An 18,936-nucleotide genomic window follows, 5' to 3' on the forward strand; every position below is an offset into this window, starting at 1 on the left:
GGCTCTGGGATTTTCATTGGAGTCTAATTGCTTTTGTTTGTAGAAAGTGGCTGCCAAAAATGCTGCTGGATACCTCAGGCTGTGTCTGCTGTGGTGACAGCAATGGGGCGATTATTCTTATCCATGTTGGACCCTGCTTACCACATCCAATGCTGCTTCTGATGATGGTGTTCATTCTTGGTTGGCACACTCTGAGAATGAATTAATGTTCTGGAACAAATTGATAGTGTCTCCCTCGTGAATGACAGAGATTTGCATGCATATCCTATCTCCATTACAAAGATGAAGAGTCAGAGGGTCCCAGGCTACATAGATTGCCTGAGATTTCATAGCTGCTGTTAAATAAAAGTTACAGGAAGTCACTGTTTTGGATTGAACTCTAGCACTGAGCCTCAACACACCAGACTGAAAATCACAATGGAATCACTCTTGCTGAAGTTCAATGTCATTGAGCCAAGACTAGGCTATTTATCAGGATCTGAGAGGTAAAAGGCAGCTATGCCCAACTGGCTACTTTCCACTGGCACGATAATGAAGTTCAGACTTTAGTCAGACTCAGGAAAAGGCAACTGAAATTGACCAATTAGTTTTGGTCATTTTTCAACCTCCCTGTTTCCTCTTATGAGGAAAGTCACTTTGAGATGGCCCATCTGCTTTTCGTTGCCTTTTTCTGTCTATGAAGCCAGTATCATTTGCTTGACTCACTGGATGTCATAATCCATCTTACAGAATGAAGAGTTGCCCAATCTGAGACTTAAAAAGAAAGCCAATTAAGATTTGAAATTGTAATTCTGTCCTTTGACACTGGCAAGATGCGGAGCTCAGAGCTTTAATCTACCAGAATTCTAATAAGGTGTCTAGTGCATTTCTACTCCAACCCCTCCCTCTCTTCTTGGTATCCTTATCCATTCTTGTTTGTTTGTTTGGTTGAGTCAGGGTCTCCTTCTATAACCCTGCCTGGTCTGGACCTCCTGAGTCACAACTACTGGGTGGAACTGCAGGTGTGAGTCCTTTCTTCTAATGAAAGCATTCTGATTACAGATATTTACCTGTTTGTATTAAGTTCCCAGCTTACTTACTCAAAAGGTGGGTTCAATCCTCTTAGCAAAAGATAGTTGTCTCATAGAACTAGCTTTCCACCTTGCTGTTGAGGCAGCAAGGGGGATGTTCATGCATCCGTCTTCCTTTCCTCATCATTACCAGAGACTTGTTCAGTCTTTTTTTTTTTTTTTTTTTTTTTTTTTTTTTTTTTTTTCTTTTATTTATTTTTTTATTCTTTTTTAATTAAAATTTCCACCTGCTCCCCGTTTCCCATTTCCCTCCCCTCCTCCCAAATATTGCCCCCTCCCCCCACTCCCCTCCCCCTATCCCCACTCCTCTTCTCCTCCCCCCACACCATTCCCCCTCCCTCAGTCTTTGAGTCCAGTTCTGATGCCCCTCGTGGAGCTGACTAAGCTTATCAGCATAGCATCTTCTAGATCTCTGTCCATGTTCCTTCAGTCTTGGACTTCATTTATCCACTTGATTTCCTCTGTCTCAGACGCAAATATCTATAGGATAATCTACTACCTGTCAAGCATTAGTCTAAGGGTTATGACATTACCACAATCAAAACTAAAAATATCTGACCTTCTGAAACAGAATGCTAAAGGGAGACAGACAAAAGCAGCAAAGCAAATCTATAAAATCAGATAATTATCATAAGTTCCATAAAGAAAAATAAAACAACTAAATAGATTCCCAGGGTCAAAGACTGTCTTTTCAAACAGTATCAGCAAAGAGCAGACATGACAATGACTGAAAAATAACCAGGGAGACGTGAGTAATATTGGGGGTAACTGTGATAGGCAGCACCTGCTTGGGGATCTGAAAACTTCTTTCTAGGTCTCACTTTTCGTGTTTCTACAAGTTTCCAAAAGTGTTAATCTGGGGCCAAGCATTGAACACTCGAGGAACATTTGTGGGGGGCACTCCAGATCCAAATGATAGACCTAGTGATGACAGTATTTTCTGATGCTATCAGACTGTTTGTTTTATTGCCACAGACAGACTCAAATCCCGGATACTTAGTGGGAGATAGAAGTAATGTAAGATATTAGAAGTGCAGTTGAGGGCTGAGAAAATTTATGCAGCTGTACATTTCAATGTATATAACATGTATAGCCTATATAAACTATGTGACATATTTAATAATTTCTTATATATTGTGCCATAGCCCTCCCTTCTTCATTATTATTGATCATTATTAGTTCAGTTGTACTGTGAGGATGAATGCATAGAGCAGGTGTTTTCAGAAGGAGCCCCGCCCTACTCTCAATACCATATGAATTTACTGGCTCCTCTGCATTCTTAGTTGGACATTTGAAGAATTGTGAAAAGCTTTTGTATAATATCTCAGTGAAGGTGATTCTACAGCATGGTCATCTCACAGCCTGATCTGTTTACATGTTATTTTATAGACTCTGTTTTCCTATCTGGAAGGCGAAGGCACTGCAATGTTAAATTTGTTTTAAAAACAACATGTAACCACCCCGATGTTGGTGCTAGTGGCAACAGAAGCCACAATCCTGAGAGCTTCCACGTTTGAGTAGTCATTTGCCAAACAGCTTTGAGATTCATGGAAGGAATTTTTTCTTTTCACCCTCACAATCCTATGAGGTAGGTTATATCCAAGTCACTTTATAGCTGAGGACACGGGAATGTTTATATAACCCATCCAAGGACATTGACCAGGAAGGGGAGCCAGCTTCTATACAGGGTTTGATGCCACAACTTGAGAAAAATATGGGTTGTCCAAAATGCATTTTTGCTTTGATTTGCAGTTTTTCAATGGCCTATCAGTTTGAGGGTGTTGAAGGAATAGAAGAAATTGGGAAAAGCAATTTATTTTCTTTTTTTTTTTTTTGGTTTTTCGAGACAGGGTTTCTCTGTGGCTTTGGAGCCTGTCCTGGAACTAGCTCTGTAGACCAGGCTGGTCTCGAACTCACAGAGATCCACCTGCCTCTGCCTCCCGAGTGCTGGGATTAAAGGCGTGCGCCACCATCGCCCGGCTAGCAATTTATTTTCTACAGTCTGATACTAAAATGAAATTTTGGAGTCTCTGCAAAAGCATTGTTTGCAATCGACTAGAGGAAGACCACAACAGAAACTGAAGTTAGAAATAATATGAAAGTTTTATTTTGCACTGTAGAAATGAGTGAAAACTATATTTACCAGAGAATATTTTTATCTATCTATCTATCTATCTATCTATCTATCTATCTATCTATCTATCTATCTATCATCTATCTAATCTATCCATCCAACCAATGTTTTGTGTGTATATGTGACCCCCCCCCGTGTGTGGTCAACTTGAGTATTATTTCTGTTTTTCTGAGTCAGGGTTGGTCAGGAGGTCACTTATCAGGCTTGGTTGGCTTCTTGGAAGCATGAGGGATCTGCTAGTCTCCACACTTCTACTCCTGGAGTGGTAAGTACACACAACTTTGTCTGACATTTTGTTAACATGACTTCTGGGGATCAGACTTGGGTCTTCATGCTTGTGTGGCAAGTTGATGTAGCTGGGTCTTCTTTCTATGTGTTGCTTTCACTGGTTAATAAAGAAACTGCTTGGTCTGATAGGTCAGAACATAGATGGATGGAATAGACAGAACAGAATGCTGGAAAGAAGGGAAGTGAGTCAGAGGCCACGATTCTTAGACCTGAGATGGATATAGGCTAGAATCTTTCCTGGTAAGCCACCACCTCGTGGTGATACACACATTAATAGAAATGGGTTAATCAAAATATGAGAGTTAGCCAAGAAGAGGCTAGATATAATGGGCCAGGCAGTGTTTAAAAGAATACAATTTGTGTGTTATTTCAGGTGTAAAGCTAGCCATGCGGGAGCTGGGCAAGACAAAAAGCAGACCTGCTCATCTCATCACTACAGCAAGTACTTTATTATCTGAGCTATCTCTCTCTTCCACAGCCAGGGAGCATTTGAATACACCTTGGATTTGGGAGCCTACAGGGAGTGCTAAGTACCAATGTCACTCTGCACAAGGAGGTCATGGTATGTTCTTGGCATGCATGCCGCTGTGAGTGGTTCCTTCAGGATGTTTTCTTCCTTTTCATTTTCTTCTAGAGACTATGGAATCCAGACTCTTAATCTTGCTTCAACCAACTTCACCACCATATTTGTTTGCAAAAGCAAGTCTATGTTTCAGTTATTGTTCTTATGCCCTATGTCCATTCAGTTCGGTTTTGTAGAAATGTTTATCTTTTTAATGAATTTTACAGAGGACTGCATCTGTAAGCAAATATTTCTTTTTCTTTTCTTCGTTGTTATTTGTTTTTGATAGACAACTTGTTGAGTTAACAGATGAGAATTTTTGTTTTGTTTCTTTTTGTTTTTCAAGGCAGGGTTTCTCTGTGTGATAGTCCTGGTTGCCCCTGAACTTACGCTGTATATCAGGCTGGCGGCCTCGAACTCACAGAGATCCGCCTACCTCTACCTCCCACTTTCTGGGCTTAAATGTGTGCACCGCCACTGCCTGACACATACAAGGATATTTATGGCTTGAATTTCAGCTATAGAGAGAAAGAATGCTTGGCTTTTGTGATTCTCCCTTTTCCAGGAGAGCATCTAGGTTTCACTAGGCACTTCAGGGTTTCAAACAAACTGTAAACAAGTGGGAGGGGGAACTAAAGTACTTACGACAGAAAATAGAAAAGTTAACCAAAGTGTTTTATTGATACATTCTTAGACAATACCACAGAACTGGAAGAGAATGGAAAGGGAATTTTTTTTCAGCAAGGGATATTTTTTCCACTAAATTGACACATAAGCAGCAAGATTAACGAAAGTACTTATTACAAACAGTAAAAAACGTACATGCTTCTTTTTTTAAAGTCCTTATCACATTGGTCAGTCATAGGGGGCATTAACAAAACCTCAAGACATGAAAAATCCATATTCTTTCCATCAAATAGCTTAATAATCATTAAAATTATTGCAAAATATCCATATACCCTAAGTAAAATAACAAAAGAGAACACAAATACAAATATTAAACATAAATTATAAACATGTACTGTAAAATACATTACTGGCATGCATTCTGAAGATCAAGACCTCAATGCTATTTAGCCAATGCTTTTCTTTAACATCACATCACCTACCGTGTACCAAAGATAGGTGGGGCATATCTTCTCAGCACAGTTTTTGGTCTTTAAATATCTTTTTGTGTGTATCTTAAAAAAAAATAACATGATTTTCCATGGTACTAGAATCATAACCATACAGTCAATTACAGATGTGTGTGGGGTTTGTGTGTTCTCTTATGTCTGCCGAGATTTTTTTTCCTTTAAATTAGTTGTTTTATTTTTTTCCCAATGATTCCACCATCTGAGAGGATAAGGTTCTGTGAAAACAGGGCATTCAAAAACAAACAGTGAACCTAGGTACGACATTGGGTGGCAAAGTGCAAAGGTCCTCACAAACTGTACAGAAAATTTCAAAACCTTGCATCCTGGAAGTACATACGTAGAAAGACAAGTCAGCCCCAAAAATCAGTCCTGAGGCTCTCAGCGGGTCATCCAAAAGAGCCAGGTGGGACTTGAGTCTCAAGTCTCCCTTTGCTGAGGGAGTCCAAAATTGTAGCCTAGATGGCAGTGCTGATGCCAATGACTTCTTAAGCCAAGAGAAAGTAAAGGTGTCTCATTAAGCAGCTGTTTAGGATGTGTGGATCCTCTAACGTTGGTCTCCCAGCTGGGGAAGCTCCTCCAGAGATGGGTAGCGGGCAGGACTAAAAGAGTCCTATGCCAATTGGGTGACGGAATAACTGAGGATCTTCCTCCTCCGTGGTTCCATGGGATGGAACAGGTTAGATAACCAGGTTATTATAACTGACATACTTCTTTTTTGCAGCGGGGCCTGGAGGGAAAGAGAAGGCAGAAAGTCAATTGTGGAGATGACCTTGTGTTCAAAGAAAGAGCTCAGATGATTTCTGGTACCAAGTCAAGATGGAATGAGACATTGTTGAGGAATACACACATACTTTGGCATTTCTCATTTGTCTTTATGCCTTTTTCCCCCACTAAGATGGACCTGCCAGTGATATATAACTTACCTGGATTCATTTCTTTGACATGCCTCCAACCTCCCTCTTTTGGGAACCTGTAAGGCCACTAGATTTATCCTTGGTTGCTGTGCTTTCTAATTAGCCAGCCCTAAGCTCCTAGGGTCATCTGGTGAAGTAGAGATTTTCATCATGTGATCATCTCCTGAGACTTGTCATAAAGAAAATTCCTGCCGGGAGGGGGCTGTCCTGCGTCATTGGAACTCATTTAGGTTGGCTAGCAGAGTACATCTACCAGTTAGCACTCACAATATCAAGCAACTAGCCACCTCTTTGCCAGTCTCATCAGCAATGCATAAATCATCTTCACGACAATTTCCATTTATGTTAAAAGCACACCTGGAAACTTCTAGATGTCTGAACACTCACACTCTACACTTGTTTTCTCTGATGCATGACAACTTATGTTTCATTCAGTGACCTGAAAATCTTCCCTCTGCTTATGTATTGAGTAAATACACACCCATTGGTTCTTTGAAGGCGGGCACATGGCTACACACAGAGCTGAAAGGTAGTTTTTTCCCTGTGCTCATGATGGAAACAAACTCCAAGATGTCATCATATACCTGCTTTAGGTTCTGGTTCTCAGTTTTATATAAAAAATCATGTCCATGGAATAAATGGGTTCTTGGCTCATTCAATCTTAGTCACGTTGCATTGGTTTCTATTAGGCACAGAATCTTTGTCATGTATAATTGACAGTGGTTTATTTATTTATTCTACTTAGATTATTCTACTGTGGAACACGGTACAGTAGCAAGAATTTCTTCAGAACTTTAAGCAGGGCCTTGTGTGAATTTTGAGGCCGAAGCAGCTGTGTTAGTGTGCTAAGAGCTTGTAACTGGCCTTTGGATTTGCTGTATTCTAAGAACATATACAAACATCATTTTTCAAGGTACTTCTCACAGCCTAAGAATTTTAATCTCACTTTATGGAGAAATTCAGTGTACCCTCCAAACATTTTCTGATTGGAAGACTCATTTCTCTGTTAAGGCATATTGTGTTCAATAGATAAAATAAAAATAAAATAAAATTATATGAAAGTGAGAGTCTCTTGAAAACTCTAATCATGATGCATTGCCATTTAATGAACAAATGGATTTAGCCTCAGTAGATCCCAAGTCCCCAAAAAACATGGCTCTTACACCATCTATTTCCTTCAACAACTTTCTTGTTTGGTATAAGGAAGAAAAATAACTTACTTTATAGATTGTTTATTTGGTTGTTTGAGACAGAGTCTCTTGTATTCCAGGTTACCCCTAAGCTTTTCATGTTGCCAGGAATGACCTTGAACTTCTGATCGTTTTGCCTGCACCTCCCAAGTGCTGAGATTACAGCTATGTACCACCATATCCTTTAATGTAAGGCTGAGACTCGAATCTAGGACTTGGAACATTGCCGAGCAAGCAATCTACCAGTTGAGCTACATGTCCACCCACCCCACCCACCAGGGAATTTTTCTAAAGATGCTTCCTGACTCCAAACCTTATTTACAATGTCATAGCCAGTCAATCTCAGATGACACAGACAAGTCATTGTGACAGTGTGCCTTGTCAAATGCCAAGGAGCTAATTACACTCTAGACCAAAGGGAAAGAAAACAAACAAAACCCCCAAAAGCCTGAACTGACCTAAAAACCAGAGACACCTCCATTGTGTGGTTAATTAAGACTGGATTCTGTGTAAGCAGACTCTTCCAGTGGAAAAGAAATAATTAAATTTCCTCAAATAGGTTACAATATAAACCAGTCAGTAAAGAATTTTTACTGAAAGAATAATAGCTTAGAAAATATTGTTTCTGTGATGTAGTGAACACTGGTTTGGATTAAGTTAAAAACAAAATATAGCTGCTTTTTAAAAAAACTTTAGTTACTTTGAGCTGTGAGATAGTTCAGCAGGAAAGATGCTTGCCACAAAGCCTCCCCACAACCTGAGTGCAACCCACGTGGTGAAAGGAGAGGGCTGACTCTGGCAAGCTTTCCTGTGACTCCCACACATGTGCCTTGGGCCCACACATAAATATACACACAAATAAATACATATAAAAAATAAAGCAAAATTGGAAATAAGGACTAGAAATATAACTCAGTTGACAGGGTACTGGTTTAGCATGCAAAAGTCCTGTGCTCCACCCTTAGCCAGCCTAAACAAGGCATGGTGTCCAGGCCCATCATCCCAGCACTTAGTAGATGAAGCAGAAGCATTGGGAGTTCAAGTTATTCTCAGTTCCACAGCAAGTGTGAGACCAGCCTAGGCTAGTTGAGACCCTGAGTTAACAACAACAACAAAACACAGGAACAAATGAAAATTAGAACTCACTGAAGCCTCGTGGGAATTATCTTCTTGCGTTTTCAGAAAGCTAGAGATATAATTTGTATTACCCATATAGATGGGAGGGATATAGTGCTCAGAGGGACCAGCCTTCCAGGACAATTGTGGAAAGTACCTGCTGCTTGGGACTCACCTGCCTGAGTTCTGATATTGTCCCATCACTTACATGAGATGAACATAGCCCTCTGCCATGAGGCTAAACTTTTTAGAGACTTTATAAAAATGAGGACAGTAATTCAGATCCTGTGAACTGTTGATAGCACGGATGTCAGGATTATCCCAGTCTCTCACTGGGGAATAAAATATATAAATGTATTTTTAGGTTACAAATTTCTCTACAAAGGATAAGCCTCAATATGCTTTTTTTGCAGAATTGCTTTGGAGCATTGCAGCAAGGTTATAATGAAGTTTATGCAGCCCCTAGAATGGCAATTTCAGTCCTTTATCACAGTAAAGTCCAATGTATTATAGTGTTTATTTTTAAACCATCCTGGCCTCATGAGTAAATAAAAGAAGTGCCTACAGGCTGATAATTCTATTTATTTGAATAGCAATGTAGTTTATGGTCCAGGAAAGAGAGTTGCCTAGCTCAAAATAGTTGTCCAGGAAAACAGTTCTTAAAAGATCTGCTTTTATTTTGAAAAGGCTATAAATTTCTTTCCTTTCAAAGCTAGAGTTTTTGTTGTTGTTTGTTTGTTTCTTAAGAGAATGGAATTTTAAAAAATGATTTATTTATTTTATGTGTATGAGTGTTTTGTCTGCATGTATCATATGGGTTCCTGGTGCTTTTAAGGAGGTCAGCATAGGGTGTCAGACTCCCCTGGAACTGGAGTTATGAATGGTTATGAGACATGATGTAGGTGCTGGGAACTGAACATGGGCAATCTACCAGAACAGTGAGTGCTTTTAACTTCTGAGCAATATGCCCAGCCCTCCCTAGAAATAACAGGAATAGATTTTATTGTTCATATTAAAAATTTTAGAGATATATTTATTGATTGTTCTCAAATTCAGATGCTTCAGAGAGCTGATGTTTTCCATGAGAAAGTATTTAGGACACTGACTTCTACAACACATCATTAATGCACATTCTCAGCTTCAGAAAGATTAGACATCTGACTCATTCTTACTTTGTTAAAACTTACTCTTAACTTGGCATTAACTTTAGTGGGCTAATTTCATTTTAATTTGAATATCATTTTCTCTAGGATTTTCTTTCTAATTACACTCATTTATGTGAGGAAGGAAGGCCTGAGCCAAGGCATACCTGTGCAGATCAGAGGACAGCTGGAGGGAGTTGGTTTTCTTGGTGCACCATGTGGGACTCAGGGATAGAACTGGGTCAGGTTTGGCTGCAAGCAGCTTTTACCCCTGAGCCATCTCACTGCCCACTGTCCAAACTTTTGCCTCACAAAAATTTTATTTCTTGTGAACTATATTAAAGAAACTATAAAACAGTGTAAAAACAAGCACGGAAAAGAAAAGGAATCTTATAAATACCATCATTGAGTAAGCTGAACAAATAAAAACAAAGCAGGGCTCGTCCCTTTAGCCCTTTCTTAGGTTTTCTATTTTTATAAGTAACAAATTTAATTTTTATTTGGTAAATACCATGTGTTTTAATTTTTTTAAAAAATTGTTTCTGTAAATGTATGTACATAGAAGTACACTATGGCGTACCATAAATACTGTAAAATGTAAACAAAAATTGTATCACATCCCTAAATAGAACACACATGGAAGACATGGCATTTATCCAAGAGATGAATATCAAATCACCCCCTTCTTACCCCCACTAGCAATCTTCTCTTTCCCTCACCTACCATACCTACTGTCCTGAAGTTAGTATGACTCATGCCACAACCTCAAGCATAGTTACTAGTGAACTATACATTGTAATACTTTATGTATTTTAAAGACACAGCATAGTGTTACTGCATGCATGTTCAATTGAAGCTTTCAATTTTTTTAAAATTATATGCATGTTGGTTATGTGCACATGTCAGTGAAGAGCCCGTGGAGACTAGAAGAGGGCACCAGAATCCTTTAGAGCTAAAGTTATAGACAATTGTGAGCCACCCTTGTGCAGGGGACTGAACTCAGATCCTCTGCAAGAGCAGTTACATGCTTTTAACCACTGAGTCACCTCTCCGACCCTCACAACCTGTTTATCATATAACATGTTTTTGAGATATATTTCCATTGATTTTACATTTGTGGGGACTAGATAGTAAGATTTCTGTAACTTTTGTTCTATCCATAGAATCTATTTCTGGTTTTGAAAAACAAATAACCAAGGCCTAAGTAAATAGCTTATGAAAACAACATCATTTTAAAAAATCATTCTAAGGTATAAGCCAATAAAACATATTTCTTATGCACTTGACTAAAAAAAAACCCAGACTGATAACTCCTAATTTTAATAATTCAAATAAATTATTCAGAGGCAATCTAATTTTTAGGAAAAAGACTAAAATTACAATAAGGCAATTTGTAGATTAAACTACAAAGAGCAAAAAAATGGATAAAAAATGCAAAAAGCAAAAAACAAAATCTCCACCATTACAGTAATATAAGTTCAAACAATTAGTTAGCAATTTGTTTTTAAAGCATGACAAAAGAAATTGAATCAATATCAAATATTGGTGAGGGATAAATCAATAAGAAATTGTTAACACAGTGGTAGGGTTGTAAATTAGCACAATCATCTGGAAAATCCATAGTGTTAGAAGAAACCTTGAGCAAACTCTGCAGGATCAAGGCCCTATATTAATACTCCAGCCCTTCCCCCATCACTGCCGTCGCCAAGTTCAGTAGCCCACTATGAGCTGAATCTTTATAGTGGGAGCACTGTAGTTTCTCATCTGGGCAACCAACTCCAGAAGGGATAAGATGTAGGCTTACCTGTTACCCCAGCAGTTGCACTTAATTTTCTATTCCTCAAACCTCCTACATAAACCCCAAGTATCCCCATTCCCTTGGCAGATGCCCCTCTCCTGCTGTGTCTGCCCTGTGCAGCTTGACCCACACAGTCTGATTGCTGAAGTCAGACTGATCTTGTTTCTGTCTCCCTTCTCTTTAAGCTGCCTCAGGGGTCTAACACGTTGGAAATGCTATAACAGTCTGAGTATGTGGACCTGTGATTCAGCAACTTCTTTTCTAGACTCACCAGAGAGTTTCCCACACACATACACAGGGCTGTGCAGGGCTTTCCAGCAATTTACCATGATAATCAATCCCACATATACTATCAAACAGCAAAGCAGACTGAGTGTAAGTTGTTGACTTCAGCTATGAATTGGAAAAGGTAAGAAATTTAGGACCCCTGGGCTGTTATCTCAGCAGACAGATTTCTCTATTTTCAGAAGAGCAGCCAAATTTCTGCATTTTATGTAAAAGTTTATTTTTTCACTTAGCTAGTCAACAAAAGACTGTACCAAGTATGTCACGTCTTAGGCTCTATTTTAGGTATTAGCAATATTTCACTTTTCAGTATATGTTTGATACTCATAAAAAACATTTAAAGTCATAAAGATAAATGGACAACACCTTCAACTGATAATTCGCATTCCTGATCTGGTGAAAAGCTAATCAGATTCCCGTGTATCATTTGGTAAGAGCTAATTAATCCATTGTGTATCGATTTCTCCAAAATTCTTTCAATTGATTATATTAGCATAATATTCATATCAAAAGATGCAAAATCTGAGCAAGAATGCAGAGCATGAGGAGTGAAAGATGAGCCATTCATAGTCACGGCAACCCAGTTGTGAAGGCACACTACTTGTTCTTAAGGTTGATTAGCTGGACCTCTCTCTTCTAAAATTTTTGTTTTGTGTTTTGCTTAGTGATGTGTGTGTATGTCTGTTTTTGTGCCTGTGTGTATGTATGTCTGCATGTATGTAAGAGTCTATGTATGTATGTGTGTGTCTGTATGTCTGTATCTCTATGCCTGTGGTTGTACATATGTTTGTATCTGTGTGACTGTATGTGTAGATGACACAGCCTACTTATGGACATTAGAGAAAAACATGTGAAAAATGTCCCCTCGAAGGACTCAGACCAAGTCTCAGACTCGGTTGTTCAGTCTTGGCAGTAAGTGCTTTAACTTACTGAGCCATCTTGCTGGCTCTAGCTGAACTTCTTGATGCAAGGAGCTTAGCAGGGTGAGAATATAATCAATCAGGAAAATCAGGCTATAGTCCCAAACACCATTAATACTAATCCAGTTCAGTTGCAAAATCTCCAAAATCTGTGTTTCTGTCTGTCTACCCAATTATCCAAGAAAATAACATTTGACAAGTATTGGATGTCAGTCCTTATAGATACTGATTATACAAAACAGCCTAGGGGGCTGCAAGCTATCAGTTCACTTCTTATTTGTTGTATATTCAGGTAAGGGTCGACCTATATCACCAGAAAGCAGTTTTGGTTTTCTGTCTAATGTGGCAGGAAAATTGCATGAGTCACAGACCAGCCTCATGTTGGAGGGCAGTCAATAACGGAGTAGCAACTTCTGGTATCAGTTCACTATGTTTGCAGACCGCAATAGAATGAATAATGGGGAAACAAGAGAATGAAGCAATAATCTAGAAACCATAAGAGAAAATTCGCCAAGTGCTTCTTTCATCTTTGTGAGGGGCACAGATAAGAAACAGACTCACTTCTGATGGGACTTGAATAATAGTAGTGAAAATGGCTATGAAATCTGCTTGAGACAGTGTGTGGAAGGATAGTTGATTTCCTTGATGAGGTTGAGCTGCCTTGACCCCAGAGGGCTTCCTGGTGAAAAGGATCATCTGAACCCAAAGCAAGAGAAAGTGCATGGAGGTGGTCAGTGAAGGGTGAATTTGAGTATGGATGGGAGGGTGGGTTAGATGAACTGCTTTTTATTATCCTCATTTGTTGCCTTACTAAATGTCAGATACTAGGAATCAAAGCATATCAAAATCCCTCTGCTGTTACTGTTGATTATTTGTTTTACCTCTTCATGGAAGGAGTCCTCAGAAGCCTTCACTGTGAAGTTTCACTCATTGGTCACAAGAAAACAAGCCGCAATGTCCAGAGTTTCCTATGAGGAACTTGCCCATTCTTCTCTATCTCTCTCTCTTTTTTTTTTTCTCCTTCATAGGTCATTCGCCATACTGCCATGGTTCTAGTTTAGTTTCATGCTGACTCTCCAGCTACACGTGGGGTTGGCCAACTGTCATATATGCTGGGGCATTGTCCAAACCATGTTAGATTTCCCGGGTGCTCTCAGGATCCACCTCCCAACTCTTCCACATAGTTTGCACAGCTAAAGTTAAATAACATTTTTTCATGCATGTCTTCACAATAGAACTGTTGTGTTTTCTTTGACACTTATGAATTGTGTAATGCATGTCTGTGGATCTTCTCTGTGAGCTCTAGAAAGACCATAGAGGGGACAACCATTTGTTTTCTTTGTTGTTATTGTATTCACTGTATTCAAAGACAACCTTGTAACATATATTTTTAAAGATTCATTTATTTTATTTTATGTGTGAGTGCTTGCCTGCATGTGTGTATGTGCACCACATGCATTCAAGGAAGGAAAAGGTATTAGATACCCTAGAACTGGAGCTGCAGTTTTGTATGAGCTGCCCATGTGGGTGTTGGGAACCAAACCTGACTCCTGGTTCAGAGCAGCAAGGGATCTTAGTGGCTGAGCCTCTCCCAAGGCTCTCATTTGTAACTTTGAAATCAAAACACTCTTTGATACTCTCTGAGCATCCAAGCAGGGTCACAATAACCTGGCTAAGTCTGAGAAATCAATTTTCAATTCCACCTTGAAAAGGGTAAATGGACATTTTCCTGCTTCCGCAAAGATGCTCAATTTGTACTTGAAGATGTAAAGCATCAAGCTGAAGCTTGCAAAGTTTTAGAAGATGCACCTGAGCCAGTAGATAGTTTCTGGCTTTAAATAGCAGGAAACTTGGCTAAGTTACAACTTGGGTACTTTGAGAATATATATGTATATACTTGGGAAAAGATTCTCTAAAATACTACATCAAAGAAATGGTTTCTTTTCTTATTATGCACTTTGCCTTGGTATTGAAAAGCTTTTGTGCTTTTTTACGCATTTTCAACATATTATAGATGTACATGTTCAGGAATGTGTTATGGACACAGTGCAATAATACATCAAAGACTGAGGTTGTGCTCCAAAGCCTGACTGAAGGCTAATGTTACAAATAAGGGAACCATGTAAGGGTGAGACAGCAGAAGAAAAGTACTTGGTGCTGCCACGTGATATCTGCTGCTCAGCACTGGTTCTCGGCATTTGAGGCTTTGAGACTCGTAGTTCCTTCATTATTTCCTCTACATATTTACCCAGCTTTTACCCAGAGTTTTGTTATGAAATAATGACACAAAGGTAGGGAAAAATCATCTCAACCCAGGAGCAATTCCTGCCTCACTGAAGTTCAGTGGCTATTGAATGAGTACCTAATTTGTGTCAAACATAGTTTTAGGCACTCAAGTCATCATAGAGTACAGGCACAAGTCTTGCTTATACACTCTACTGAGGAAGACATGCCATTCAAAAACAAACATTCAAGAACAGGTAGTAGGTGGAACAGATTCTCTTTTACAATAATATATATTCCATAATGTTTACACTATCACTCAGCTAGCACACACTAAGCCTCATCTTAGAGGAAAATTGAGGTTAAGTAACTATAAACTTTATTTTCTGTTCATACTATAAAACATTTAATGTAGGACTAAAGAGATTGCTCAGCAGTTATGTGCATTCTCTACTTTCACAGAGGACCCATATTTAGTTCTCATTTCCTACATTGAAGGCCTCACAACTCTCTTTAACTGCATCTCCATAGGATTCAATGTTCTTGTCACCAATGGCTACACACACACATACACACATACGCTGTGGTGGTTTAAATAGGTATGGCCCCTATGGACACATGAGTTTGAAAAAAAAATAGCCCCCAAAGCGAGTGACACTACTCGGAGGTATGTCTTGTTGTAGTAGGTGTGGCCTTATTGGAGGAAGTGTTTCATTGTGGAGATTGGCTTTGAGGTCTTCTATGCCCGTTGTCATTGTTCCCTTCCTGTTACCTGCAGATTAAGATGTAGAATATTCAGTTCCTTTTCAAGAACCATATCTTTCTGAACACTGCCATGTCCTTCCATGATAATAATGGGCTAAACCTCTGTAAGGTAAGTCACTCACAATTAAATGCTTTCCTTTACCATGGTCATGGTGTCTGTTCACAGAAATAGAAATCCCAATTAAGATACAAATTACACACATACACACACAGAGTTAAAAATAAAAATAAATCTAAGCCAAATATGGTGGCACATGGCTTTAATTCTTTCTAGGTAGGGATTAGGATTAGCCTCATTTCACAATGTGTTCCAGGTTAGTTATGGCTATATTGTGTATGAGAATCTATCTATCTATCTATCTATCTATCTATCTATCTATCTATCTATCTATCTATCTATCATCTATCTATCTAGTATGTGTGTATGCATACATGCATGTATGTATACTGTTGCCTTCCTAGTATTGAACTTAGTGCCAATTAGTGTCTGTGAAAAATAAATTCCTAAAGTACTGATTTCAGTACTCCCAATCTACTTTCATGTGTAGGTGAATTGAAAAATTAGAGTCTTCTCACAATGAGAATTCAGTTTGTTATGTCACATAATCAAAAACACTATGATAGAAGCAGTTTAAGGGACTAGAGAAACTGAACTGCTACCCAAGGCAGGGAAACATTAAGGCTCAGAAAGGAGCAAAGATCTGGCAAAGTTGAAAGGATACTCGGCTCACAGAGCAAATATAGGCACAAACCCCCAAATTGGAAGGCCGGATGCTGGAAGTTAAATGTAAAGAATTCCAGGAAGAGGAAAAACTTGTGTCTCAACTAAAATGGAAAATCTGTGAGTTGGTAGTAAAAAAACCAAAATATATCTGGAAATCTGTGTGCATTAAGAATGTTAAATAAGCCAGGCAGTGGTGCTACACACTTTTAATCCCAGCCCTTGAAAGGCAGAGGCAGGCCGATCCCAGAGAGTGTGAGGCCACCCTTAACTACAAAGTGAGTTCCGGGTTAGCCAGGGCTGTTACACAGAGAAATTCTGTCTCACGAAACTGGGGGAAAAAAAAAGAATATTTAAATGCAAAGACGTATAAAAACATTTGTGAAGATATGTAAATAATAATGTAAATCTTAATCTTCAACCTTTGGGGGCATTAAATCAAGTCTCGTAAATTCTTTTAATGAGGAAAGTTAAATTCATACAAAAGTCATTTTCTGTAGAATGACATGGAAAACAGAGTTAAAATGTGTAGTTAACAATAATGTGGGGTGCTGCAGAGATAGCTCAGTGGTTAAGAGAAGTTATTGTTCTTTCAGAGAACTGGGGTTCAATTTCTAGCACTCACACTGCAGCTCACAACTACTTATCACCCCAGCTATAGGACATCAATCCCTCTTTTTGGCTTCAATGGGCTACAGAACCCACATAGTACTCACGTATTCATGCAAGTACATATATACACACATAAAATAAAAAGAAATCAATTGCAAAATAGTATTTACTTAATTTTAAGTTCTTCCTGATGAAAATCACTTGAAAATGTATAGAGGGAAATAAATTGTCAAGGGTTACAGGAAAAAGTGGTAAATTCTAAAAACATATCGACTTTATGAATCAACCAAACTTCACAAGATTAAAGATTAAAGGTGTCCACAGAGACAGAAACACTAACTGAAATGCATGATCATTGCTTACCTCATGGAAGATATGGAGTCAACTCCTCATTAAATAGATCTGTTGTATCTATGGTAAGTGCTTTGAGTATAAAATAGTATCAAAGATTTGTAAGACAGAGTTGAAATGCACACAGAAGTATTTAGGGACAATGGTTTGTGGTCATGGTTGAGCTTGCTTATGCACAACTCGTGGGGGATGTTAGTCAGCCTTCAGATTTCTGTAACAAAATAGACAAGGAACACAAGGAGGGAAGGGTAACTTTGGCTTTCAATCCACAGTCAGTAATCTCTGTTGGTCCTGGGACTGTGGCAAGAAAGAATACAGTGTCAGGTGGGATGAAGCTGTTCACTAAAGCAGAAGGAGGACACAGATAAAAAGTAGCTGGCATCCTGAGAGCTCCATTTAAGGATATACTACCAGTGACCCATTTCCCCCAATAGTGGGGACCAAGCCTTTAACACCTTTGGACTTTGGAAGATGTTTGAAATCCAAACAACAGAAATACATATTGAGAGAAATTGTATGTGACCAGATATTAGTGACAAGTAATTATGTGCAAAGGACTTGCAGTCATTATTCATTCCATTGTATATAGACTTTTATTGTTTTTAATAAACAATAAAAAAGATTTTTATACCATCCATCAGGGTACTCGAATTTCCATTATCTTATACTTTTTAAACTGTTCCCATAATGCTACTATACTTTAATATTCTAATTATTATACAATATTTATATTATTTCAGAAATTTTTATTGTATGAGTATTTTACTTGCATGTATGTATGTGGGCCATATGTATCTCTCGTACCTGGGGAGGTCAGAAGAGGGCACTGGATTCCCTGGAACTTGAGTTACAGATGACTTCTGCATGTGTAAGTGTGAGGACTTTGAATTTGATTAATAAATAAGCATAGATAAAGAAGCATAAAACTGGGAATGAAAGGAAGACTCAGGGCCCAAAGACTTAAATTTTACTCGAAGTTCACATAAAGTTTATTCTCTGTAAAAACCAGTGCCATATGCATGGGATGGCAGGAACTGTAAGTGTATAGATATTATGGCTGTGACTTACAAGAATTCTAGAATGTTTTTTCTACTGATATTCCTGAAGGTGTTTCTCACAAGACTTCAATTTTGTTTCCTTTTGCATTGCTCAGGATGGGATCTGGGACATATCGCAGTCTGTATAGATTCTCTATGCCAGAGTTTTAACCACAGTCCCAGGCTTCACTTGAATGTTACCTTCTTAGATATTTCTTTCCTAACTGCTCTATAAATTTGCATTTGTTAACTCCTTACACTTTTTTTCTGTTACATATTCAACAATAAAAAATAATTCTGATACCTTTTCACTGTGTAGCTTCATGAGTATTCAGATTGCTTAGTACTCAAAGCAAAGACAGAGAATGGGAGAACAGTAACAGACAGGTCCACAGATGAAGGATGCTAGACAAACCCTTGGTTAAGAACCAGTAGGAAGAAATGCATGTTGAAGTCTGGAATTCCTTAACACTTTGTCTGCACCTTTGTGCCCTGGGCTAAGACGCTTCTTCTTTTGTGAGATGCAGAGAACGGAGGAAACAGTGTCCCCATCATCTTCCCTGAGTATCAATGACTTTCAGTCCTCCTGAGTAGTGTGCCATTCTTCTAGTTACTTCTAAGGCAGGGCAGAAAAGTTGTTCATTTTTCACAAGAAGAGATCATTAAGAACTA

At 38.7% G+C, this 18,936-nt stretch overlaps 1 protein-coding gene across 2 annotated transcripts in view; it reads right to left on the reverse strand.

Moving 5' to 3' along the window:
• Positions 1-4,739: 4,739 nt before the first annotated feature.
• Grm7 (glutamate metabotropic receptor 7) overlaps positions 4,740-18,936 on the reverse strand; it is an 897,233-nt gene continuing 883,036 nt past the window's right edge. For both annotated transcript variants that reach the window (XM_057768699.1, XM_057768691.1), the window contains one exon: positions 4,740-5,917. In XM_057768699.1, coding sequence (XP_057624682.1) covers positions 5,868-5,917 — 50 coding nt within the window. In that variant the 3' untranslated portion in view covers positions 4,740-5,867. The remainder of the gene's footprint in view (positions 5,918-18,936) is intronic.

Source organism: Chionomys nivalis, chromosome 1, assembly GCF_950005125.1.
Source record: "Chionomys nivalis chromosome 1, mChiNiv1.1, whole genome shotgun sequence".
Lineage (NCBI taxonomy): Eukaryota > Metazoa > Chordata > Mammalia > Rodentia > Cricetidae > Chionomys > Chionomys nivalis.